At 40.7% G+C, this 27,973-nt stretch overlaps 1 protein-coding gene across 10 annotated transcripts in view; it reads left to right on the top strand.

Moving 5' to 3' along the window:
• Positions 1–27,973, top strand: part of FARP1 (FERM, ARH/RhoGEF and pleckstrin domain protein 1) — a 205,996-nt gene that overhangs the window by 176,113 nt on the left and 1,910 nt on the right. For 6 of the 10 annotated variants that reach the window (XM_051780597.1, XM_051780596.1, XM_051780595.1 and 3 more), the window contains exons 16-26: positions 2,105–2,238; positions 11,898–11,979; positions 14,584–14,821; positions 16,213–16,343; positions 19,359–19,427; positions 21,352–21,441; positions 22,562–22,644; positions 22,964–23,076; positions 23,583–23,746; positions 26,184–26,291; positions 26,990–27,141. In XM_051780597.1, the coding sequence (XP_051636557.1) occupies positions 2,105–2,238; positions 11,898–11,979; positions 14,584–14,821; positions 16,213–16,343; positions 19,359–19,427; positions 21,352–21,441; positions 22,562–22,644; positions 22,964–23,076; positions 23,583–23,746; positions 26,184–26,291; positions 26,990–27,141 (1,364 nt within the window). Of the gene's footprint in view, positions 1–2,104; positions 2,239–11,897; positions 11,980–14,583; positions 14,822–16,212; positions 16,344–19,358; positions 19,428–21,351; positions 21,442–22,561; positions 22,645–22,963; positions 23,077–23,582; positions 23,747–25,142; positions 25,280–26,183; positions 26,292–26,989; positions 27,142–27,973 lie in introns of those variants that run through there. The other 4 variants (XR_007903382.1, XR_007903381.1, XM_051780599.1 and 1 more) reach the window with 4 other exon arrangements.

Genomic DNA, 27,973 nt, shown 5'->3' with positions numbered 1-27,973 from the left:
CTCATGAAACATGTGAAGCTCTAGTCAGCAGTAGTATTTCATCTGCTCCATTTAACATCTTAACTGTTCCGTGCTACTTTTATATTCTGTACTGTAGGTATTCTTTGCAGTGCACAGGAGTGCTCCTCCAGGGAGGAAATAACACAAAAACCAGAAAGTAGAGGTTTGCACTGTGGTTAGTAACATGCACTATGAAACTATATCAGGCTGAGGAACTTGGGACACAGTTCAGTTATATTTTCTTGCTCTCATGCTTTGTGGTTGTAATTACTAAAATGCCTGTGAGTTTTCAATGACTTCTCTTAAAACTGAAGTAGCTCCTTAGGGGCACATATAAATGTTTTCTACTGGATTAAATGCCCTCCATTTAACATGAAATATTGTGGAGTACCTCTTTGAATAATTCTGATTTTTCAGTAAGTGAAACTGTGTGTTAAAGGAATCATTATTCTGCAGTATCTGATCAGAGTGCGATTGTTAAAATCGTCAAGGCAAATGTGTGCCATCTTTGCACACACACCAATAGTCTTGTTTCACTTCCAAGAATATTGGTGGAAGATTTGACCTGAAATAACAATTGTCTGTGAAAGAGCACTGGATCCAAAACCCCTTGTGCTATTTCAGTCAGCTCCAGGACTCTCAGCTCTTTAATTGCCCACTGAGGTGCATTGCCCACTCCTGTGTTGTGTTGTGGTAAGGAGGACGTGCTGCAGGGGAGGGTGTTGGGACCAGCTGGGAACCAGGGCCACACTTTCTCCTCAGCTTCTTGTGTGTTCCAGGACCCCACATGACAGATGAAGCTAATCTGACATCAGCTCAGACATAGCCAATATAGCATGGTTTTTATAGTAAAAAGTAACTGTGGCCCCACTGCTACTTACCCCGGCTTTGTGAGAAGCCAGGCCAATGAGGGAAGAGGCCAGGTTCTGTGGGACAGTGGTCATTGCTGCAGTCTCAACAGCAGATATGCAGATATGTTGTATTTCACCCAGTGGCTGCAGAAACAAAGTTTTAGCTCTTCAGAGCTAAACCCCATTTTCTTCTTGGGGTAGGCAAATTTGAATTTGCTGGTTCGCCAAGAGGGATAGGCCTGGTCATTAGCATAGTTGTATCAGCTGTGCTCCACAAAGACTGGCCCGGGAGGCCACTGAGAGTGAATAAGTATCTAGCATCATTGGAAAAGGAACAAATGGTGTGCATGAATTTTGAGGCTTGGTAGATGTGCTTCACCTTAACTCTGCTCAGTGTGGAGATAAAGCAGGAGAGGGAGGCTTGGGAGAGATCTCTCTTTATCCCAAGCCTGGCTCAGCTCCAGCTGATGCAGTGTCAAGCAAGACTGCTGTAACAGCCTTCTGTGATCCAAACAGGCTTCTAGGCATTGCTGGAAGTCAACCAAGCTGGAACCCCTTAGGGCAGTGAGGAGGGAGTAGTGTTACCATATTGAAGGCAATAGTCATTGCTACCTTGGCAAGCCATCTAGTCCTATGGCTTTCTTTATTTCTCCCATAGGTCTGTTAAGGTGAAATTAGAAGAGTATGGAGGAAAACTGAGGAGGAGCCTATTTCAGTCTTTACAATGTTTGGCACTGCCCATCCTGTTTTCTCATAGTAGTGTCTTCCACTTGTTCATTTTGCAAAGTGTGTGATGTTCTCTACCTGCACACAGCAACATGGGCTTGTGTGCTTAGTGTGCTTAGTGTACCAACTGCTGTTGAAGGGATTTCAGGCAGAACTCAGCAAAAGAAAATGCAGAGCATATTTTTTGTTTTTACTGGGTTGTTTGGAAGTGTTGCAAGTATTGCAATGCTCTTTCTCTTGCACCTACAGCATTTGCCAATTCAGTTTGTATTGATCAGTGATGGCAAAGGGGAAAGGAATTCCTTTTTCAATTGTGCAGGGCCTGACCACTGATAAGAGCCCCAGTTCACCAGTTCACTCATAGGAGTATCAGGGGTAGCCTGGGTTGTATTCCTGGTGCCAGCTAAATCGTTGCTGGATTAGGCACTAGGCACTAGGTGTATTTGGGTTAAGTGCATGAAGACAGCAAATGATCATACCTGCTGCATTCCACCCACCAATAATTTCACTTCTTTTTTTCTTTGTAGTGGTTTCAGAATGCAGTGAGTAAAGAAGATTGCATGCCTGAAACACTGAAAAATCTCATTTTCTCCAACTTCGAACCTTTGCACAAATTTCATACTGGTTTTCTCAAGGAAATTGAGCAGAGACTTGCTCTGTGGTAAGATTCTTGATTGCTACTTATCTGTGTTATTTCATGCAGTTTAGCATTTTCGCATTCCCTTCTTACTAACTCTTTGTGATCTACTGTAGTGATTAATTTGTGAAAGTCGCAGGTGTTGGTTATTAACAGACTAGGTTTATTGAATTGTGCTTTATTCGTGTTTACTCTGTTGTTCAGATGTCTCAGATACAGACATATGCAAATGAGACCATAACTCTGGATGAAGCTTTCTCCTGCCAAATATGTGTGTTTCTACATGGCAACTCTTCTGAAGAACATGTCACAAGCAAGGCTTGTCAGTAATAAAGAGGGAGCAGCAAAGGACCAGGTCCCATTTCTGTCAAAATAGGTGTAGGCTGGGAAGATTTCACAGACCAGCTTCCCATTCTGCAGCATCACAGCTGTGACACCCTCAGGGTCTAGCTTCATTCTACAAATTGAAAGAGTGTTGGAAGAGTACATTAGGCTTAAAAATTATCTGTCCTTAACATAATAATGACAGTGAAACATGACAATTTTGCAAAATAGCTATGAAGTGAGTACTTCTTCCCTGGCAGGACTCTCAGTTAATTCATTTGACCACTGAAACCTGAGCAGAGGCAGCAGCACACAGAAGCCCTCTGCTTGCTCTGATTAGATCTGTCTGGACTAGATTGATTTGCTTGGTGTAGGCATTTTTTGGTAATTTATCTTTGGTGCTGAAAGCTGAGCTTTTCTTTCTCCGTTAGAAAAGTGACAATGGAAAATTATTTGAAAGGCAGAGCAGGCAGACCATCAGGTGCTAATCGGTTTAATACCTCTTTAACTAAATAATCAAAAGAAAAGCAAAAGAGTCTCAGAGTGGGTGAGTTAACTCTTGTGATGTGATGAGTTAGATCATTGAATGAGGGCACAGCACTTTGCAGACTAGTGCTAACCAAACCCACCCAGCACAGTTCCAGAGTTAGCAGATATTTTCTGAGAAGAGGGGAATGTGATACTGCCTCTGAGAGCTGACATCCTGATCCAGGACTCTGGTTGATGCCTGACATATAGTTGCTCCTAGGACTTGTGCTGCACAGCCACCCTCTCTGTATCTCTTTTTTCATTGGGCTGCTACTGGTGTTAATTGCATTCCACCAAGGAGCATTTATTGCAGGTACTCCAAGAAGGCTCTTTCAAATGTTATAAAATACTGATTGTTTCTTCAACTGTGGTGTAAGGTTAACAGTAGTTGGAGTTAATCCCCAGCTAGTTGGGGTTAAGAGTGTGTTGTGAGAAAAGATAAATATATACAATTTGTAAGGGGTAAGTTCTGCTCTCTATCAGATCAGTCTAATCTAGTGAGCTTGCTGGGTCCTGACTCCTGGAGCACATGTTGAAATAGATAACCCCTATGTCATTCTGGTTGCTGGTGGCTTTACAGGTGGATGCCAACCTCCTGTTTAGGTGTGATGTTTTTCAAAAATTGGATGATGGTGCAATAACAGCCCGCTGTGGAAAGGTGACATTATGGTATGTAGAGGGAAGGGCCACTTTTGTTAACAGAAAGAAACAATATTTAGTCTTTTAGATTTTCCATGTTTTTACTTTGTTTTTCCTTTTCAGTTAGCTCCTTTTCAAGCTGAGTAAGCCTTTGTTTTTCCAGCTTTTCCTTGGGTCCTAAATCTATGGTTTCACAGAGCAGTAAACCTCAGCTTAAAGCCATAATATCATTTTTAAACTGCAGTTACCTTTTGATTTAAAGTGCTGATCTGCTATTAAGTTACTTTGCAATCCAAATTTGTTCAAAAATATTCTGCTGAGTTAACTTTGTCCCAGCTGGGCACCTCATTTTGACTTTGTCAGCTCAGCTATTGCATGTCCTTCCACAGTTAGTGTGTAAAGCCACTGGGAATTCTCTGTTGGCTGCTCTGATTCACTTAACAGAAAACAGTCATGCTCCTGCCCCTGGTCTGCATTCAGTTTGCAACCAACAGCATGGATGCACCTAATGTAATACTCCTGTTGTAGACAGTGATTGTTTTTAAAGTTCTGAAATATTTGAATACGTGCCTTAGGAAGGAAGGCAGACTTGCTGACAGGTATTATTTTGGAGGTGTTGATATTTTTATATAATGCCACAGATGCTGAGATAAGCTGCAAGCAATGAACTCTGTCCTGTAGAGATTACTATTTAATTAAACAGTGAGTGACAAAATTAAACAGCCCCTCAGCATGTAGAAGAAGCTGATGGCAACGTGGTAGGGAATTTCTTCAGCAGCGTAGTCAAAGTCACTTAGCTCAATGTCCATACTGCCATGATGGTACCTCTGTCTTTGTCCCCAGGTGGTTTTAAGCCAGTGGGCTTCAGCTGGGGCCAAGTGCAGGGCACTGACCAGCCTCTGCCTCAGCTGCCTAGCTCCTCATGGGCGTGGCTGAGCCAGTGGTACAGCTGCAGGCAGGTGTGGGCAGGATTCAAGCCAACTCATTTGTAGCCAACTCTTCTATGTCAACTCTTGAATTTCCGGGCAGGTGGATGGGAGAAGGTGGGTGGAACACTTGTCCTGAGACACGAGTGTGCTCTGCGTTCCTCAGAGGGTGACGTCCTATATAAAAAAAGGCTTTGAATGAAAGCATTGTGGACTTCAAGCTGCTGGAAGCCCCTTGCTACCCACGTGTGTTGTGGGAGCTTGTCTGAGAGAAAACCTTCTGAAACCAGTCATCTATTTCCCTAGTGAGTAGGATGCTGGGTTTTATCAACTTAAACTCCAGTTCAACCTGCTTGCTCTGCCTAAACATCAGTGTGTTTTCTAAGGTTTGTTTCAAACCATGCTTCATGCTGGAAGCTCTTACAGGAAATCATTCTCTGCTCTCTTAGGCCTTGAATCACGCTGAACCTGATACTCTGCTAAAGATCTGTGAGGAGAGCAAGGCTGGGGGAATTGTGCATAACAATTGTTAGACAGCTCTGTGCTCTTAATTTGTTCAAACATCTATAGACATTTAGAATTTGCCTCAAAGAAGTTCAGGTTGTGCACATTGTTAAAAGCATTTCTGGCTTGCTTGAAGGCTTCTAAACTGTTTGAATCTGCAGTCAGAGGAAGGCTGTCTCCTACAGAACATCTTAAGGGCCAGTATCTTTTTGACCCAGTTATAGATTCTGGCAGGTCTGATCTGTTTCTTTACAGAGTTCACTCATTTTTCTCTTTAGTACTGCATTTCCTAAGAGCAGCACTTCTCAGTGTCCAGTGCATAGTGATAATGTTTTTAATAAGACATGGATTGATACTGACACCAATAGCCAACTGCAGAATACAAGCAGTTACTGCGTTTTTCCAAGCCAGAGTTTCTTTCTGGCCATGAAATGGAGCAGATTCCTGGTGGTTTTATTGCACAGCATCCTAAGATCAGTGGTTCCATGCTCTGGGCTGTATTTTCTGCCCTGCCCTTGCTCTTGCAGGGCCAGTGAAGCAGCCCATGAATCCCCTCAGTTGCTACAGCTATGCTGAGCCCTGGAGGCTGGCCATGTTCCTGGGAGCAAGTGAAATACCCCACTAGACTAGTGGTTTGAGGAAAAGAAGGATTACCTTTGGTGGATGCAGGCAGGCGAGGTCCTTTGCCCTCTCCTACGGGAAGGGAAGAGGAATAATGCAGAAAGTTGCCTCAGGTGGGAGATGGAAAAGCACATATCAGGCTATCTTGTTAGCAAGTGCCAGAAGTGCTGCATCCAGCACCAGGTCCTAGTCCTGGCTACCAGGTCTCACACAGGTTGTTCCTCAGCAAAGCTTTGGGTGCAACACCAGGAATTCCCAATCCTTTTTGCTGGGAGAAAATAAGGGAGGCGTATCTCAGTGACTTAAAGCTGGCTCCTTTTTCCCAGAGCCTGAGAGATTTTATTGCAAGGAGGAAGAGGTATGGGCAGCGCAGGCAGAGCATGACATGCTCCATTAACATCTGGCAAGTTGAATCTGAGAAGTTAGTTCGGTTCTACTCCTTCTCTTATCTAAGCTGTTTATTAAGCTGTTAATTTGGGCCACAAGCACCATTTTCCATCCAAAAAAAAATCGAGCTCATCTTTCCATACCTCTTTAAATCTTTGTATTACAAGTTTCCACACTGGTTTCTTTAAATGCTGACAGAAAGTAGCAAATGGAGAACCAGAAGTTTACCCCTTTGGTTGACCACTGAGCACTGTAGAAAGTAATGCTGGAGCAAGGCAGGATAGCTATTTCTGCCCTAGGAAGCTCTCATCAGACAGTAAAAATCTGTGTTTTACACCTTATCCACGTGTTAGGAAGAAAAAACACTACGTACTTCTCAGAAATACAGGCAGACTTACCCTCTTCCAGGGAAGCTGATCACAGGCACATCTGAGGAAAGCTGCTACTCGGTATTACCAGATGTGACTGTGTGGCTGGTAATTTGCAAAAAAAAGGCTCTTAGATTTTAGCATATGAAAGGAGAAGGCTCAATCAGGATTGATGGAAGCAAGTTTGAAAACCTGTAATAAGAAAGCACTCAGGGAGGTGTAGGAAGATGAGCTAAATGTTCATTTATTAACCATTTTCTGTTTGAAAAACAGCACTTGTTCTCAAGAAGAGCAGCATGATAACACAGTTTATATAAACAGGGCAACAGTCCTTATCTGCCATCTTAAATGCAGAGTGCCAGCTAGTCAGTTGGTTCTGCATATCTGGTGAGGAGGGATGAAGAGTACAGTTTCAAAAGTGTCTTCATCCTATGTGCAGAGATGAGGTATGTGTTGTAATACAAACCTCTGAGTTATGCATTATGAATTCCTGACACAAAGACATCGAGAGGGGCTTGGTGCCAGTGCATCGAGCTCAAGGATAGTTTGCATTGCTGAAGTCACTTTTGGGTACTTCTGGGGTTTAGAGCTGTGCTACACCCAAATTAACTGGAAATTGTTAGGGAGAGAAATCACTTGTCCAGGATCTATTAGTCACATCTAGGGCCATATTACGTTCATCTCAGCGGCTCTCTGGGAGGGATGCACGCAGGATCAGCTCTGAGCTCCGCAGCAAGATATGAAATGCTCTTGCATTTACAATATTTTTTCATGCAATGGTGCTACTTGCTCTGATCTTTTTGTTTAAAAGCATTCCTAATGCATATTTCCTTTACATTGGATTCCTCTCACAACAGGGATAGCCAGCCAAAGTCTTTAAATGTGTGTACGCTCCCCAGAGGGTTGGTGTGACTTTGGTGAAGCTCTGATGGCTTCATCAGTACATTTCTTATGCTCTGAGGAGTGTTTCATGCACCACTTACTGCTGAAAGGACAGCTGCAGTGCCGACCGGAATGGGCAGGGGAGTGAGAAGCACTGTGTAATAGGAGGGCGTGAGCTAAGAAGGGGCTGTTTTGCTTTTATTGACTCTTCTTTTTGAATTACAAAACATTACTCTTATTTGAAAGGTAGTTGTAATGGCAAATATTTAAGGTATTTTTTAGTATTAGAACTTTAGCTAATGATAAAGTCATAAAAAGTCAGAAGTGTCTAAGTACTCAAAGATCAACTATAATATCAAGGAGGGAGATGTTGATCCTCAGCATGTAACAGAAGATCACACATTGTAAATATAATTTTTTGCAATTGATTTATTATTATTTCGGCTGCAATTGGAGGCTGCAATCAAAGATTTTTATGTTCACCTCGGAATCTTTGTTGAGAAATCTTTATCTTCTTCTTTGCCTTGCCACCATCTGCATCAAATTTCTGTTTCTTCTGCTACCATTCATGGATGATTGAGGAAATGGGCTGACTTGAAATTTCTTTCCATTAATTTTTCAATTATATACACTAAGAATTTCATGTAATTTGAAAATCTGACATAGCTACTTGTGTCATCCCTGTAAGTCAAGGTGGTGGCCATTTGTAGTAATATAAATAAGGTGGTGTCTGAGTTTCTTATCAGGTATAAAAGTCAGTCTCTTCATCCTTTCTTGCAATTGTACACTTTTATCGATGTAAAATGGAAGGGACTATTTGGAGAAATATGAGAAATAACCTGATTATACAATAATATCCCCATTATTCAGCATAATTTTCAGTGATTTTACTCATACGATGTGAGTGGAGTGAGGGCACATAATGTGTGGGGAAAGCAGCCCCTACATCTTCTATGGAGCTGGGGATCATAAATCAACTCCTGATGAAAAGTTGTGAGATCCTAGTTCCTGAGCTTTGTCCCTTGTCACTGGCAGATAGATACCATGTTCAAACAGTGACCCATGAAAACAAGGAGTAAAAAGAACAATTTAGCCACTGATGCACAACAAATGAGCAGCTTCTTTCCTCTCAGCAAGCTGAGTGTTGTTATTCAAAACATACACCGCAGGGAGAGCTCTTTTTTGTGCTCCTGTGCTTTGGGCTGTTGCAGCAGTGAGACATCATCTGATAGATCGTGTGTTTGGTTTTTATTTTTATGTGCTGTGTATTTGGATGCTCTTTTCCTGGGATTTCTTCTTGTTTTTTGGGGGATTTGCATGTTGAGGAGCTGAGAAACAGGGCATTGTAGCATAAGGTTTACTCTGGAGTCCGCCATGGAGCTGAAGTGGAGTGAAGTTGGGGGTTAGGAGGCAGATGTGAAGCTGCCATGTTCCCCCATGCCTGGCTTCAGCTTTCCTTGCCTCTCTGTTCCTCATCACAGCCTACATGCCTATGCACCATTTCCAGTGGGAAAATCATCTCTGTTGCAAAGGGCAGCATTTGCATGAAAATTAATAATGAAAGCAAGAAGAATTGCTGAAACAAGGAGCAATACCCAGCCATCACATTTCTGTATTTTCTCCTAAGGAAACCTGGCTTTGTTTCTTCAGGCAGCATGCACCTGCGTGCAGCACAGGTCATCTCTGTTGGCCTGGGCAGAGGGCTCTGGTACAATTCAGCTTTTCACTGTTCAGCCAGCAGCTGGACACAGGCTGTTGCTTTTGGGGAACCCCCTTCTCTCTGTCGGTGTCACTCTGCAAACATGGAAAGTAAGATCTGAAAGCCCTGAGAGTCATTGGCCAAAGCCAGTGAAGGGGAACTGTTCTTGATGCTTTGCGTGTGACCAGTGTGGTGAAATGCTGTGCAAGCAGTCAGTGCTGGCTGTGCTGAAGAGTGCCCAGGGGGTCAACTTTTAGGAAATAAGGACCTGACTGCTCAGTAAAGAGCTGCACTAAATATTAGCTGTTGGAAGCACTCACTGTGACTTCAGCAGGCTTGAGATCAGCCTTCAAGTAGCTAGCTATTAGATAAGAAATTTGCAATATGTATTCTAGCCGACCCATATTGTAGCCCTCAGATCAGAAAAGCAATGTCTACTTAGAAATAATATTCTGTAGTGCTGTACTTAGTATTTATCTTGGCAGTAAATAGATAACTATATATATTTCGTGCTCAGAAAGGCACAAAATTGTTTAAGTCTATTAGATTAAATCAAATTTAGAGACATAAAAAAGGATCCAGGCAGTGCCAGAGAGGTAGAGAATAACACATAAAGCAAGAATTCTTATAATTACCAGATACGGTGCCGTTATTGGCAGCAGTACAAATTCATCTGGCTTTGACATTTCTGGGATGGTGTGTACTGGCACAGCATAAACTGTTTGGGATGGGATGCTGCATGCTGGCTCCACAGGTGGAGAGTGGCTTTCCCTTGCTTCCTGCCAGTGTAGTGCTACTGCCTTAGACTTCAAATGGTTGTGACTTTCAGCTGGGGGCACTTTCATGTGCACTACTTTGAGCAGACCTTCACTGGATGGAAAGTTTTATTTACAATCTACCATAGGAAATCTCAGTGGGGAGAGCAGCTGGATGAGTAGGACATGGTTGAAGGGAAAGTCAAGGAACAGCATGGAGGGGAGATTATTTGACAGAGACTTCCTGGAGACAGAAATTGTACTTTTATCCTCAGGTAATGTGAAGACTGTAGTCTTGTGATGTCCATACATACCTCTGCTCTTCCTTGAAGTTTAGAGCATTTCTTAGGCATGATTTGACTACGACAGTGCTCATCTAACATAGTACTTTTGCAAAACTGGTGATGGTAATTAAAGTTATCACTGACACAACCCAACTTCCTATCCCGGTGTAACCTTTGGGTTTGGAAAAAAACATTAAAAAATCATGTTGAGAACTGTTTTTCCTTGCTTAAATAGGCATGTGAGTGCCTGGGAGTCTTAACACAATAGGAAATAATTAAAGGCAGTCTATGAAACTGGCTATTGTTCAAATGAACATGGAACAATCCCTTGTTTGTCAAGTGAGTCTCTGTCTATTGAAGGATAAAATAGATGTTACTGTGTAGTATTTATAAGCTGTGCCCTCCACATTTCCCGGTTAGAAAAGCATGCAGAGAAATTATCCAACAGAAACATAATCATGTTAACTTTACAAAACAAAATATATGTCTGAATATGTATCTATTAATATGATAATATGTCTTGCCAGTGAAAGTATATTCCTAAGAACAGCTGCATCCTCTGTGATTTGGTGACTGTGAGACCTCTTTGGTTAAGTTGCCCATAGTAAGGAATGCAGAGTTTTATAACCTTGCTATCTACTTATGCTTTCACTGTGCACAGAATTGTCTTAAAAGTGTGAATTACTAGAAATGAGTGAAAAACAATATATCCATTTAGCATAAAACAGAGGCTACATTATCTTTGGATTTATTTAGGACTTGATTATGTTTATGTCCTCTTCCAAGGTAGTGCATTTCTTTGGCTGAATTGCAGTTGCTCACACCAGGACTGGATCTGTCTCCCAATACTCAGATTAGAGAGCTGAACTGAATTGTAAAAATTGAGGACAGCATGTAAAAAGCCATGCTGCAGGAAACTTGGATGCACTGTTAGAAGTTGGAAAGGGGAAGGGAACAGTGCTTCTTCCCACACAGCCCTAGTGATTTTCTTTTGAAAGCATAACTTGCTTGTAACAGATCTGTAAGTTAGGTTCTTACGGTCATGGTTTTTCCTCCTGTGTTTTCTAAAATGTGTTTGGATTCAGTCAGAGCGTGGTATCCTTGCCTGTCTCGCACATGGGTTTAGAAGCAGGAATATCTTTTTCATCAGGAGTTGGGTTTCTCCCAAATGGAGCACTCATCCAAGTGCAGCTGGCTGGGTGGGAGGGAGCAGTTTGCATTTGTAATATCATAAGTGACACACTGAAAGAAAATTCCTACCAGTATGTAACACTTATGAGTCAAATGCAGATACTGGATAGATTTTTTTTTTTTGGTCCCACTGTCCTTTACATAAGCAGAAAGCTTTTCCGGGGAAGAGCACCCCCCAGGTCCTGTTCTGGGTTTCAGACATTGTTTCTGAACAGAATTAACCTTCTGCTCTAAGCCCGCATATTGTCATGGGATTTGGATATCTTCTTTTTCCCAAACCATTTTCAGCCTTCTCTGGTGTGTTTAAAAATGCTAAAAATTTTCTTTAGGAGTCTAATCCTTCTGTTGAGTGCCTGCCCTCTCTGTTGTTAGGAGTGAAAGCCAGGCTGGGTGAAAGGTGTACTGTACTTGGGAATTATACATCTGGCAGGAATATTCCTCACACGCTTCTGAGCAATGGAGCATGTGGGTCAGGTTTTTAAAAGAAATGAGCTGTTGAGGTTCTTTCTGTGCTTATGAGTGATTATGCAGTTTTATTGCATGACTGAAGTGTGTGGTATTTCTGTTGCTGACAGGGAAGGCCGCTCTAATGCTCACATTAAAGGAGATTACCAAAGAATCGGAGATGTTATGCTAAAGAACATTCAGAATATGAAGGTAGGAGTGATCCTATAACTATTAAGCTTTGACATGGATTAACATTAGCATGCTTTCAGTTTTTGCATGATGTTGCCTCTTGTGCTGTTGTCTGCCAATTGTAATCAAGGATTATGCTATGAAAGTTTCCTTTGATGAAGTAGCAAGCATTTGGTGAGACATAAGATTTCAGAATTGCAAGCTGACTTTAAATTGTCCAGCCCCTTTCCTCCATTCTCCAAATATAGAAGCAACAAACACAAAAGTTCAGGAACACCTAGTTTCCAGCTCTTTTTTAATTCAAATAAGAAGGCAAAGCATTGGAATTTTTGTGGATGATGAGACTGTTCAAAAGCCTACTTTTTCATGCAAATATACATGTTAACATATCCACAACCTGGATATTAATTAGTCTTGGGAAAGTTATATTTCTGCACTACAGTGACAAGTTAGATGTTTTTGAATCAATGAGAACAATTGCCTTCAATCCCTTTAAAACTAGAATTAAAAATACATGTATGAACCGTAAATCTAGGTGTAATATTCAGCAGATTTTGCAACTGTTTTTAATCTGGCCAGAGCAGTATTGTTGATGCTCTGTTGATGCTCTGCTGAGAAAACAGCACGGAATGCAGGCATGGGAGCCTGTGAAAACCCTATGAACTTTTACAGTAGGGATATAAGCTCACCTTACTATGATGTAGCTATGCATCCAAGTCGATGTGGGGCAAAACACGACACTTCACCTTTGGTATGTGGATCTGAAAGTGCTTTTGAAACTGTCCAATAAATCCTTCCTTGGTGATTGCCACTTGGGCATTCTGCAGTTAGTAAATGCAGCAGCCTTGAGTCCTTGGCTGGAGGAAAGGGCAGTTTAGTCATTACAGCTCTCCCAAGATGTTAGTTAGTACTAGATTTATCTTTCAGAAAGACAGAGAGACGCTGAGAAGTTAAGTGATGCTCAAGTGAAGGGAGCTTAGAAATCTCCATTTACAGTCCCCAGCATAGACAGCCTCGTCACCTTACTCTCTCTGCAGTGTATTTAGCCGGGAACTGCTTTTTTCCCTCAAGGTATGATTCAGATGCATTGGAATAAATGTAAATTGGACTTTTCTACCTCTGTCCCTCCATGCACACCTTCACTTACAGTTTTTAGAATACCAAAGAGCTTCTGACAGATTCTTCTCTTGGTACCTTGCAACATTAAATTGTCTGTCGTTTGCTGTCTGCAGGTCCTTCTGGGGCACTAGTGTAAAGGCTGTGAATAGTCCTCACTGTAACTTAGTCCTGTCAGTGTGCTTTCAGCCTTCCAATTTTTCCTTTCCCATTAGAGGGTTTTACTTCATTTGCTTTGAGATTCACCACCGCTGATTAGCTGATTCGTGGAGGAAAGAGGCAAAAGCTAGTTTAACTCGAAAGAACTGCACAGAAAACAGTAAAATTAGTTAAAACTCTACTTATTTATCATGAGAACTGTTAAAAGACCTGAAGACTGACATTTCTTGTTTAATTAACATAGGAGAGAAGTTAAGAGCAAGTAATTAATGGGTAGTCTCTGTAGCAATCTAGAAGGTCTGCTGTGTCTTGCCTGAGTTCCAGACTTGTAAAACGAATATGTAGTCTATGGAGGAAGCAGCTTAGCTATAGGGAAGGTATGTTTCTGGTAAACTTGTCACAAATCACAGGAGAGAGAGTTGACTAGAAATGTGTCAGAAAGCACAAACTTAAGCAAAAGTGTCTTCTCAAGTACATTCATTTTATGCATTCAGTGTCTTTTTGTTGCTGCCTAATGTTTTACCAGATACTGGAAAACTTTATTTGGCTGCTCAGAGAAGCTCTGTGCATCCTGAAGAACCAGTTCACCTCTAGCAAAACACAAATTAATTCCATGTCTTAATTGTTAAAAAAAATCTGCTGAATTGTTTTAAAAGGGACTTGTAAATATCTGCAATACTGAGACCTAAATGAAGTTACATGTTTCATGCAAACCTCACTCACTTGCTGGTGCACAGGTTGGTTCCCCACGACCAGTGGGGTGATCTTAGAGACTGCACTAAGGAGAAGAGGCTGTAGTCCAAGAATGAAGAACTCTAACATATCCATTTCTGTTGGACAACACCTCTATTTTTGTGTTTGTTCAGATTCCCGGGAGGTGCAACTTCTCATGAATAAGAAGGCAGCAGAAGCTAAAAGTCCATTTACCTGCATCTCAGCTCCCCAAAAGCACCTAAGGGAACTGGGGCAACTAAATCCGTTCATCCTTTTAGAAAATTTCGTTTTCTTTCCTAACTCTGCATTCACATTGTCTGGCTGTGTCCCTGTTGCACCCAGTTGCATGAGCTATGTTCATGTCATCTCCTTGCCTTTGGATTTCTCACTGATAAGAGACTTAGTTTCGTTGACTCATGTACTTTTGTTTTACAGGGAATGCAGAACGGGTGGGGGTGTCTACTTCAGATGAGTAATGACATTTCAGAGCTATTGTGTTTTAGAATGATTTTGTTTGCAAAATTTCCACTGCTGTGCTAGTTGGATGTTTTGCTGGAATAGGTTTGGGCTGAGTCATCTCTCATAGTGATTGCTAAGAGCTCTACTACAACCTTTTTTTTTTTTTGTGCATATAAGCAACTGACAATTCACCTGCGGAAGCACAATGAGATTTTAATGGAGTTGGAGAATGGGATCAAGAACTCTCGTAAGCTGGAGACCTTTTGCAGAGATTTTGAACTACAGAAAGTTTGCTACTTGCCTCTCAACACCTTCCTTCTCAGACCTTTACACAGGCTTATGCACTACAAGCAGATAATGGAGAGGCTTTGCAAGCACTATCCTCCAAGCCACACAGACTTCAGGGATTCAAGAGGTAAGTAAGAGAAAAGACACCAGTTCTTGGGGTTGTGGAACAGCATCCTACTCCATTAGAGGTGTATGGCTGGCCAAAAAAAAGATTTATTTTTTTTTAAACCTACATTGAAAGAGGATTGAGTTGCAAAATCCAGCACTCTGAACACCAGAAACAGTAGGATTCAGGTTGTATACACATTATGCCACAGTCTGGGCAGGTATTTGGAAGAGAATTCTGCTGGAGGTTATTAAACACACAGAAATGACAGACAGTTCAGGGAGTCTCTTAAACTGAAAACAGTTGGGAGGTTGGGAGAGAGCACAAGGAACATACCATATGTGCTCCTCTCTTTCCCTAGAGATCTGCTAAGAACACAAAATATTGGCCCAGGTGAACCCTTGCTCTGACCCAGCAGGGCTGCTGTTATTATGTCTTTAAGTGCTATTTGCTTTTTTTTTCAAGGCATATAGTGTACTCTATTACCATTTCCATGATTTGTTTCAGGAACTTGAAACAGCTGGCTTGGATTTTTTTTTCAAACATGAAAACATTTCCCCCTATAGTCTGGACTCATTGCCTGCCATTTCTTTCTGATGATTTGTTTTCCTTCTTCTTTACCTCCGTCCCCCACCCCTGTTGTAAGCTATGTATGTTTAAGGATAACTGTGTTATCTGTACAGTTAACATCAGTGCAGATCCACAGAAGAACATGGGCAGGGAGTAAAGCTCAGCATAATTGCTGGCAGCTATAAGGTACAGCTGAGTTAGTTGGCTGAGTTCCCTCAGATTCCATACAATGAGACCCACAGCGTGCAATGCACAAAATGTGGAGGTAACCTGACCTGTGGCAATAAGAAATGCCACAGAGGTCTATGGCACTGAAGTGCTGTGTGGCACAGATGTTTGCCCAAATGTAGCTACTGCCTGAATGATCTCAGGGAATGCAGTGAGGTAGTGTCTTCATTTCCCTCAGCCAAGGCTAGATGTTGAGGATGATGTGTCCATTTCCAGTGTGCCACAGGCAGGGAGAAAAAATGAATGTTTTTTCAAGCATAAAGAACATCCCTAGACTGATTGGAGATGTAGGAAATTAAGTCCTTTAGGAGAATCCATTCACTAGTGCTCTGAATTGACTCCAATGTTCTTACAAAGTTCCTGTGGCTAAAATAGAGCAAACTTTGGATTCAGGAAATGGGCTGACTCTTCATTACAGCACTCCACCCTTTCCACTCCATAAGATGATGTCCAGAGTTTGTGTGGGTAGTGAGTTTGTGTGTGCCTGAGTAACTTTACACCATGAAGAAGAGCAGCACAAGAAGGTTTTTGAAATAGGTGCTGCAGATAAAAGCCATTCTTTTTGAACATTCTTGTAAATTTTTAATAAGCACTTTATGAATTTGTCCATCTAGCTGCTTTGGCTGAGATTTCTGAAATGGTGGCTCAGCTCCATGGCAATATGATAAAGATGGAGAACTTTCAGAAGCTGCATGAACTGAAGAAAGATTTGATGGGCATGGACAATCTGGTGATCCCAGGAAGAGTAAGTAACAGAGTCGTGATCAAGATTTGATGCAATTTTAAAGTATTAGGTGTGTTTTAGAAACCTGTTAATTAGGGGCCACTGTGACATTCCCTTTCCTCATACAAATCTTTTTCTCCCACCAAAAACTGTCAAATGTAAACATAATAATACCATATGTCATGGTTTAACCCCCTGGCAGAAGCCAAGCTCCGGCAGACACTAGCTCACTCTTCCACCAGTGGGATCTGGGAGAGTTCTGGAAGGGTAAAAGCCAGAAAACTCATGGATTGAGATAAAGACAGTTTAATAGGTAAACCAAAAGTTGCACATGCAAGCCAAGCAAAATAAGGAATTAATTCACTGCTTCCCATGGAGAGGCAGATGTTCAGCCATCTCCAGTAAAGCAGGACCCGATTACCCGTAACAGTTGCTTGGGAAGACAAATGCCATCGCTCTAAACATCCCTACATCCTCCTTCCCCCTGCTTTACATGCTGAGCATCATGTTGTATGGTCTGGAATATCCCTTTGGTCAGTTTGGGTCACCTGTCCTGGCTGTATCTTCTCCCAGCTCCATGCACCCCCAACTTCCTTGCCGGCATGGCGGTATGAAAAGCAAAGAAGGCCTTGGCTCTGTGTAAGTCCTGCTCAGCAATAACAAAAACATCTCTATATTGTCAATCCTGTGTTCAGCACAAGTCCAAAACACAGCCCCATACTAGCCATGGTGAAAAAATTAATTGTACCCCAGCCAAAACCAGCACACCATAGAAAACAGCAACCTTTAAAGCAGGAAGAGGCAATCCTCGTTTACTGATTTTGTATAGATTTGGGCAGTCGTAGGCAATTCCAAACATCTATTACAACAGATGCGCTAAAAATGTAATATTTATCACAGTGTTCAGAGCTTGAACATTTCCTCATTTCGTGCTGCCCTTATTTTTCTTCCCAACCCTCGATACTAGAGCATGACAGATTAAAGGAAAATAAGACATTTGTGCTGGAGGACCTTCAGCCCTTTCACAATGCCTTGCTTTGAAACTCATGGCCCTGGGGACAAGCAGTCTTTTTAGTCTACATGTAACATTAGGCAATAATTTTTGAGACAAGGTTGCCTTAAGTAAACACTTTTAATTGCGCTACAAAAATACCAACATCTCTTTTTTATTTGTGATGCTTTTTTAAGAACAAAGGCTTATTTCAGAATAAATGACCCACAGTGTAATATTTGTAGCCTTTTTTATTTTCCTAGGCACATGTATCTGTGCAAGCAAACTTGAGAGTTGTCTGTTGCTGAAGTAGTTACCTCCCCGCTCCTTTGACTTTTGTGTGTCATATACAAAAATAATACTTGCAGCAAGTGAAATGCTGGGGTATGAAGTTGATGTGCCATTGGGAAGGCAGTGCTGAGCACAGGTATTTCTGGATTTGTGGCTGTTCCCCACTCCCTCACTTTGCTTTTTCTCTGTCTCCAAGCAGCTGCCACAGCTCATGTTTCTAGTGATCCACAGACTGTTCACATCCTTGGCAAGTCCCTCAGGACATTTCACAGCCCGTGCATCTCTCTATCACATGAAATTAAATGCTGTCATCGGGTGTTTCTGCTACCCTATTCTATTTAAAGACTGAGCAGTCTTCCCGTCCTAGGAAGTTCAAGGAAAAGGCAGATGGGGAGGCAGAGGTTGTTTGCCTGCCAAGGCAAGAAACATTGGCCACCATGCTCTGGCACATGCCCAAGATGTTGCTGCTTCCAGCCCTTTGGCTGCTCTTCTGGCTCTGACTGAAGTCCCTACCCTGGGGCAGGCCTGGCTGGGAGGCAAGTGCCACTGCCATCCTTTTCATGTTGTCCCAGAGTGGGATCTCTGCTGCCACCAAGCTGGTACCTATATTGGACATGAAAACATCCTGTGGTTGGTTGTGCTTGCAGATTGCAGTGACCTGCAGCTCTTGATCCAGGTGTTAACACAGCACTTGCTGTGGTGATGCTAAGCCTGCTGGTGACTATCAGATGGTACCATATAAATACTAATTATGATTAATATTAATACTCTTTGGTGGCCAACAACATCTTCCAGTGGCCTCTCTGGTAACATGAGCTTACTGTGGTATAGGGATAACCACCTCTAGCCACTTTTCCCACCCCTTAGCCCTTAAGTAATGCAGGTGGGGGGACTGGACACATCACAGTAACCCTAAGGTATCCAGATTGTCTCTCTGAACAGATTTATTTTAGACAGCCAGTATACCGAGGTGGAGGTGATTCTGATGCTTTAGATAGGTTTTTAATGCACAGTTATGAGTAGAATGACCTTAGAAAGACTGTAATAAATAAATGTAAACCTCTTTGCAGAAGCTGGAGCGAGTAACTGAAAAACTATATTTTCATGACTTTCAGATAAGTGAAAGTGTGAGTTACTGCATAGTTCACAGTAACCCCAAGAAATACAGCATTTTGAAAGTTTCAGATGTGCTACTTTCCCTCTTATTCCATACCTAAACATTCTTAAGCAGTTTGATCTAAATTAATGTGCTATACTATATGAGATGGATGGTACTGGGATAACTTACACTTCCAGAAAAATATGCTTCTTTTTGCTGCTGATGGTGATGTTGTGTAGCTGATTTTGCATTGCAGTTAAGAGATAGGTATGCTATATGCACCACAGAAGCTTACCACTGGAGAACCAATAACATATAGGGCAACTTACCATTAGTTTTTACATCATTTGTACCATGACAAAATATTCAAAACTGATGAAAGAGGGAGCTGCCTGAAGTTAAGCTTTCTTAATTTTAGGTAAAAAAAATTTGCTTAGCTGAATTTTCCTAAAATGAGTGAAAGAAGTTTATCCTAAAGACAGTTAAAAATGGAAAGGAATTATCCTATAAATTAAATTTTTAACATATTTAATAAAATTAAAAGTCTTGGTGACTGGTAGTCAAATCATTCCTATGACCAAGTAGTCATATTTATGTTTGCATAATAAAAAAATTGTCATTTTTGCAGGAGATACTTTTTTTTTGTTTCCCACAGGAGTTTATTAGACTGGGCAGTCTTAGTAAGTTGTCTGGAAAAGGTTTACAGCAACGGATGTTCTTTCTGGTAAGTAAAAAGATAGTTTTTCTTTACATAATGAAATGTAACTCTAGGCAACTATTAGACATACTGTTAGACTTGAATTGTGAATTACAGTAAATATTTTTAAACAACCTTTTTTCAATTGGCATAATACATCACCTGTGTAGCTGGTTGTTAAGAATTTACATCTCTGTCCAAATCCAATGTAACTGCTTCTTGCAAAGATAAAACTATTTTTTATATGATCAGGTGAATATAATGGTAAAATATTACTTCCTAGCACTTTGTCTTCTTAGATAAAAGCAGAGTTATTGCAAAATGAAAAGTGGCACCATGGATAGTGATTATATGCAGAAAAGAAGATAAAGAGTGACTTCTGGTGATATGAACAATAATCCACATAATGCTCTCAGGACACGTAACAGAACCAAATTTTTCCACAAACCATCCAGTTTCAGCCCACGGATGCCCAATGTATCGGTGAACGTGTCTTTACCTGGAGATATATTTTGCAGCTCTTGCTCTAGAAAAGGTTATCTCCTCCCAACATCATTCACAGCATTTTTAGGTTATGGTGATCCCATTCAATCTCTGATCCACAAGAGCTGATCAGATGGTTCCTTCTCTCTTCCTGGCCAGCTGATTTGCTCCCAAGCTCCCCATCTTGCTGATGCTGAGCCCTTGGTGCTGGCACACTGGAATACCCATTAGAGTGCATAGAGTTTCTAATCCAGTGTTACAGGGTAAAACATTGAATAGCTACTGCTGCGTGGCACGAGAATACTTCCTTGTATGCAAAAGGTGAAGACAATATGTGTGTAGAAAAGCTTGTGAGTATGCTAGGTTTTACAAGGTGTTTGATATTAATCTTTCAAATAAGTCGAAGATATAACCTGATAAATCTACCTGGGTAGATTATCCTCTGCCTTTAAAGACACTGAAGAGGAAGCCTAATGAATATGGTGCATATTTTCTTGCATACCAATAGTTCTTGTCACCAGATGATGCCTTGATATTATACCTGTATAAAACATTAAAAATCTAAGACTAGAGTCTCAAGTCAGGTGCTCGCTCTGTCAAAGAAGTCTTTGATCTGTCTTAAGCACCAGACTCTATTTGGAGGTAAAATCCCAGGTCAGTATTGTGGGATTCCGAATACATGTGCAGTCATCGGCAAAATTAAATCCCCCTCTAGTGGCTGATCCACAAAGCTTCATGAACTACTGCTACTGAATTGCAGAGGTCTGTGGTGAGAGCTCAGAGTATGATTTTCTCAATGCAACTATCTGGTTTGAGAAAAAAACACTTTGACCCAGGTGGCACAGTGAAAACATGCCATTTATTTTATGGCAACAAAACACAGACAGTCATTTAACATGCTTTGGACAACTGCTGTTTCCTGCATGAAGCTCTACAAATTGAGATACTCAGTCTCTGCACCTTGGTATTTCAAACCTAAATCCATCTACCTTAAAACAGGTCTCCTGACTTCCTTCTGAATATGGGGAGTAATAGACAGCCACTCTGTTCATAAGGGTTGAGTGGGACACATCTCTCGCATATACTTATCTTTCCACTCAAAGCAGAAGAAAATATTGATGAAAGACACATCTTCCGTAGCTTCAAAGTATGGCAGAGTGTGAAATGTACTACTCGGTTTCACTGCTGTTGTGTGGCTTGTTAGTTCTGACACAGAGATCACAAAGGGAATATTAGAAGGCATTGGAAAATATCCAGTGGAAAATTGTGGGAACATACCTAAAACTAGCTCAGAAGGAAGATAGGGGCTAACACGAGGTAGTGGAGTAGTGTGGAAGCCAATATTTTGGATTCATGCATTAGGATTGTCATATAGTCAGTTTTTCTGTATTTACCATTCTGATATTGTTTTCCACGTACATCCATGCCAATCAACATCATTCTAATAATGCTTATTCTTGTTTTTTAGTTTAATGATATTTTGTTGTACACAAGTAGAGGCCTGACAGCATCCAATCAGTTTAAAGTCCATGGGCATCTTCCACTGTATGGCATGACAGTAAGTATTATCAGAACTTAAGGCATTTGTGCTTAAATGGCCATTTGTGATCCCATCTTAAGTGCTTGATGATTTCTGCTGGACTGAAAGCAGCAGCCAAAGGGGGGTCTCTGATTCAGAGAAGCTGGAGTTACATTTTACAGTGCCTGATTGGGGCTGCGTTGGGTTCAGCATGTGTTCATGCGGCCTTCTGCACAAAGGTGATTAAATAAGCAAAAATGACAGGGAAAAAAGGCATTTTTGGGGGCTGCTTCCTCATAAAGCAAACTTCTCATGAGATGGCTTATTTTTTTTTTCAACTATAATTTAACCATTATTCTTACAAGTAATTCATCACCAGTTCAATAAAGACACACTGTGCAAGGCAAGTAAACAGTAGCGACCATCTAATTTTTATAAAAAACCCATTTCCTAATGTTTCCAGATCTGTATCTTAAAGCCTAAGTAGTGGGAAACTGGCAGCAATATATCATTTGGAGCTCTTGCTGCAATTCTTCTGGCACACAGCCAGTTCAAGCCAATAGGACCTAGTTACCTCTTCCTATATGGTTTCAAAAATATTTTTGCTAATTTCAAAACACTTTCATTCCCTCCATTATTTTCGTTGAACTTCTCATGGGTTTGTATATCTTCTGTACTGTTTTCCTGAGAATTAAATTAGGTAATCAGTACCACAGTGACTGATTTTCTCTAAACACCTGCAAGGCTTCGAGTTTTATCTAGCGTTTCAAGGACTCTACTCAGTTATTGATGGCCATTTGGCCTGAACTTGTTCACAACAGAACTGTGTTATGCTGCAGTGTCCAGAGCGCTCACAGCCTTTTTAATATACCCCTTTGTATGATAAATCATCTTCTGATAAAAATATCACTATTTTCTTTGACACAAAGCAGACAAAGCCACACTTTTGGTTTGAGAGGTTTTGCAGGACTAACTTACCGTTCTTCCAACTCGCAAACCACCATTTTTTTTTCTCAATACCTAGCTCAAAGTTGTTGTTTGTGAACATTTCTCTTAGTTTTCTTTTCCCCAATGGTAAGAGCTTGTTCAGTTCACTGTTTCACCTTAAGAAATACACACTTTCTGAAATCTGACTGCATTTGGGTTTTTAATCTCTCAGATAGAAGAAAGTGAGGAGGAATGGGGAGTTCCTCATTGTCTGACTCTACGAGGTCAACACCAGTCCATCGTTGTTGCTGCAAGGTAATCCAGTGAAGAAAACACACATGTAAACTGTATTTCTCTGCAGCTGTCACAGTGGGACAGAGAGGCATCATTTTGTTTGTATTTGCTCCTAAAACGATTTCAAAGGTGTATTTTTTTGTGAAAGCCACTTGCTAAAAAAAAAAGTGAACAGGACAAAACAGAGTGGCAAGTCAGAACCAAATCTAAGTTATCAGGGGAAACAAAAAAGTAGCATCTTGTGACTAAATTTATTTAATTAAAAGTAAGCTTAGCTTGTTTCTTAGGGTTTGCTTTCAGCCTGTAAAAAAGTGAATAAAACTTTAATTTTCATTGTTAGTACCCGTGCTGAAATGGACAAATGGACTGAGGACATCCAGATGGCAATAGACCTTGCAGAAAAAAGCAGTGGCCCTGCCCCAGAGCTACTGGCAAGCAGCCCACCTGACAATAGTAAGTAAATGCTAGAGAGTAGGTTTAACTCACTTTTGTCAGTATGATTGCTAATTGCTGCTAAGCAAAATGGTGAAAAATGCTGGCCAGAGTCAAACCAATGCATTTGAAGTTGATTTATATATATATGTATAGATATATTTAGAGATGTGTCATTTTAATGTTCTTGTTGATGTTAGCAGAAATTTTCATTGAATAGAGAAGTGATTTAAGCATAATGATTTCAGGAACTATATAACCAGATTTGGGCAGTGCCTGTCCTTGGAAGGTATTAAAACACCAACAAAGCATGGTAACTACCATGCTTTAATTCTAACACTTGCAGAAACACATTAAGTGAATATATAAAATATAATAATCTACTTAAAATCTGCACAAAATTACTTCTAAAATTGTGTTTTAAAATTAGTTCACAATATTGTGGACAGAATTGATTTGTTTAATTTTTCCAATTATATATGTTGTTGCATAGAGGAAGAAAGATGCTTTTTCCCTGCATTTCATAGAGTCTCCTGATGAAACTACTGTAGACCAGGAATCTGAGGACGACCTCAGTGCATCCCGCACCTCACTCGAACGTCAGTCACCACACCGTGGCAACACTACGGTGCACGTCTGCTGGCACAGAAATACCAGTGTTTCAATGATCGACTTTAGTATTGCTGTGGAGGTATCTGCCTCAGAACGATCTGAACTGCAGCTCCAGGCTCGCTTTTGAATTGACAATTTCCTTTTTGCTCCTCATTAATAAGTGCACTGTTCCATTGTCTCCTTCTGGGGAAGTGTCAGGCACACCTACTGAACTGCCTCCCATATCCTCGAACGATGGCATAAACCATCACTCAAGAAGCACATATCCACTCCCATAGTGCACCTCTGTAAAATCAGTTAGAGCAGTAATTTTCATAGAAGTAACTGTCCAAAAAAATGTTGATGCCCTTTAAAATTTAAAGTAGTTCAAACTGTCTTAATGCTTTCAGTTATAGAGGCATTAAGTCATTGCTCGAGCGGAAAGGATATTGTCTTTAGCTGCTGCAGCCAGAGTTTTAATTATGTGTATTACTAACTTACTTTCTTTACCTAGCCATCTTTTCTGGAACCTTTTGTCATTGCTCAGTCTCATTTGCTTTTTCTTTATTTGCGTTTTCCAACTCAAAATAAAAACACTTTTTTTCCCCCTGATCACAGCTAAGCCAATTTGATACACATTTGTTAATTCTGTACTCAACAGCTGAGGTGCAGACACTGACTTTTGAAAGACTGAAATAAAAGACTCCTAGTTCAGCGTAGGTTTTAGGATGAAGTGGTAAGCCTGCTAAGGTGTTCTTCCTTCACCAAGACAGTCTCCAGGGAGCTCGGAGTACTTTATCACAGCCCTCATCAAATGGAAATTAATGCTCAATGAAAATGGAACAAGGAATCGTAAAGCTGAGTGCACTTGCACTCAAGCAGCAGCCCTCAGACATCAGGCCGTCATTGCTCTAGAGAAGATGTATTGATGCAGAACATATACATGCAAGGACAGACCTATTCCTAGTTTGTGTAACCACCTCTGTTTTTAAACTGAAGCTGAGTTTGTTGCTGAAATATGACAAGGAAAATTATTCTGTACTAGAAAATGCTGACTGTAGAGCCTCATTTCGATCCCACGCAGGTGAATTTTCCACTCTTTATGCCCTTATATCCTGAAAGGGAGGAATAGTTCAGCACAGGACAAGGTCTCATATTTTTCTCTAAAGCAGAGGGCTTATTATAAATAGATATAAAACCAGTGACTCATTTTAACAATTAAAACATTTAGTTAGGCTAATCTAACTAGCTCTGAGATCAGTGCTCATTGTTCCTCATTTTTGTTCCTTCCCCATGCCTCAAATGAACACAAAGCAGTGAAGACCAAACACGCCCTGGAGACATGTGTTGTTCTGTGAAAACATCTTCAGCTCCACTGCTGTTCCATGCGTGGCAGGTTACGCTCATGCTCACGTCATTCTGTCGGTGCCTCTCACTTCAGCATTATTGTTTATTTTCTTTGTGTCTCTCCCTCCTTTCTGTCTCTCTTGTGGTAGAAGATCCTCTCTCTGTCAGTGACTGTTCCTCCCTACCTGCTGGACTGATCAGTGATCAGCGGCCTGTTTCCATTTCATATGTCTGCTGGTACCGAATGCAAAGCCTGTCCTTTTATGATATCCTCCAGAGTAATGAGGTAACAGAAAATGAAGGAGTACACGTGTAACTTAGGACAAGGAGGCAGCAGTCCAGATATCAGAGAATGAGATGATAAAGGCTTTAACATATAACCAAGGCTGGTGACAACAGAACTTTTTAAGAATACTTCATTTGTAGTAGGTACACCAGGACCTCCAGATTTTGACTATTAAGCTTTACACATTAAGTTATTATATAAACAGAATGATGTAAACAGCTGTTTTGATCTAGGTGAGAGCCCTTGGAGTCTACAAGGAATGGGAAGTCATTAATAATTCACTGAGAACTCCCTTTCAATTGCAGGGAGCAATGATACTGCGCTTTACATATTCAGTATGTGAAGAGCAGTTTCTTCAACCAGCCATTGAATACATGTACTTTGTTATGGCTTCCTCCTCCTTTTTTGTTAAACTACCCAAAATCCAGCTAAGAATAACGTTAACAGTCCTTGTTTTTGAAATCTTCGAAAAGTTACTGTGTGAACTCCCTGGGTACTGAGAGCTCAATCTCTATCTGCAACTCTCAAGTATGTCACAATTTTCCTTTACATCACAAATTCATGTCAGACTTTCTGTTTCCATTCTTTTTAAATATCATTCTAAAAGAACAGAGTAGGATAATGAGACTTATGTTTAGTAATAAATTACTTGAAGCCATCTCAATTGAGAAAATAATTAGTGTAGCAACTTTGAGACTTTGGAAGTACCCAGCTGCAAACAAAAAAAAAAGTTACATAAAGTACTACTTAGCAGCAATAAAATTCAGAAAAGTATGTCCATTCAACCAAAACATTTTCATGTACCACAAGGTCACGTACAACCAGATAAAGTCAAATAATTTTTCTTACAATAATTAAGCTGCAAATACTACTGTTTTATTTGGTTAATTTTGATATGTTTCAGAACCAGCTGTCTGGAAACCTCCTAAGAAAATTCAAAAACAGCAACGGGTGGCAGAAGCTTTGGGTGGTGTTCACCAACTTCTGCATGTTCTTCTATAAATCGCACCAGGTAACTGACTGGATGAGTGTGTGTGCCTGGAGAAGATGTTCGGGGGTTTTTTTCCAAAGAGGGAGCAGAAAGAAAAGTGGACATCAGTCAGAGATGCTGCGGGCGAGAGAAGCAGGTGCACTTGTCACAGCTACACACACAGCCTTCACTGCCACTGGAACACAGAGCAGGGCCTGTTCTCAATCTGCTCTCTTGTCAGTTCTTTCCTGAAGCTTTCAACAGTCACAGTACAGATCATCCTTAAAAGTACAGCAGACCTCACTACTCCTCAGAAGTTGTGGTGCAAGCTTAAATAAGACTTTTCTCTTGTACAAATTCTGAGATTATGAATTCTGAGATTCAAAATTATGAATTGGAGTATATTCTACATGTAAGAGGCATAAAGAAATAATTTGTTCAAACAGGCCATGCTATGCCATGCAGTGAAAGGACTGAAACAATGAATGGTGCTGGGTGGCCAGCAGACTTCTAAAGGAGTAACAATGCCAACAATGAACATGCACCATCCTGATGATGGTCTGTAACAATGGCAGATAATTAATTAAGTTTATTGCAAGTATAAAAGCCTGGTGTTTTTCCACACACACGTGGAAACACAGTGATCTTTAAATGAGAGCGTATCTCCCCTCCATTTACTTATGCGCTCTCTTTAATTAAGAGCATTTGATCTCACAGCACTTTCCATCATATCTTTTCAGGACAATCATCCTTTAGCCAGCCTTCCTTTATTGGGATATTCACTTACTATTCCTTCTGAATCTGAAAACATTCACAAAGATTATGTGTTCAAGCTACATTTCAAATCCCACGTGTACTACTTCAGGGCTGAAAGTGAATATACGTTTGAAAGGTAAGTTTGTCTTCTGTGAGAGGAAATTTTTGTTCAGTTCCAGGAGTGTTTTTCAGAACAACGTTAATAGATGTAAAGTTTAATAAATTGGTTCAGTAATGCAGGCAAGTAGTTCAGCACAACAGGAGAAAGAACCTGCCAAAATTATAAGAGACATTTTAAACCTGATACCACTAAAATCAAGTGATTGGTTTTGATGATGTGGAAGCTGTAACAGTAATCACTGCAAAACCTTAAACTATCCAGTCAAAATTGATCAAGCTGGCTGTATGGGGAGCATTAGGTCTCACACTTCATAAAGTCAGAATGGTTTTGGTTGGAAGGGACCTTAAAGATCATCTAGTTCCAAACCCCCTGCCAGGGGCAGGGATACCTTTCACTAGACCAGGTTGCTCAAAGCCCCATCTAACCTGGGGCTTTCACAAAGTATGTGAACAGATTACAGTACTTCTCAGGAGCTCTTCAGAATAGCTTTGCTCCCTCTAGCACAACAGCATGAAAAATCAACACCTTAAATAAAATTCCAATTTTTTCACAGAAGCAGCTGTTCCTACTCCATATTTATGCCACTTCACCATGTAATTTTTACACTTCCCACTGAACTTCAGATACATGGAGAGCCACTACTCCTCCTAATTTGTGGTTTGCGGTTGTTCATACTAGGAACTAATTTAAGTCTTTTATATGAAGCACTAAAACGTCAAAAATCCCAAAATTCTCATCAAAGAAATTTATTTTTAACTTTTAGCCATGTCAGTCTAAAGCTATAAATAAAACATTGTGGGAAAGAGGTGATAAATGAAAACACAAAATCCCTTTCTCAGTTCTAGGA

This window comes from Manacus candei, unplaced genomic scaffold (assembly GCF_025592945.1).
Source record: "Manacus candei isolate 608988 ecotype Guabito, Panama unplaced genomic scaffold, ASM2559294v1 h1tg000014l, whole genome shotgun sequence".
Lineage (NCBI taxonomy): Eukaryota > Metazoa > Chordata > Aves > Passeriformes > Pipridae > Manacus > Manacus candei.
Note: the sequence above shows the minus strand (reverse complement) of the source record. Positions and strands in the feature narration are given on the sequence as shown.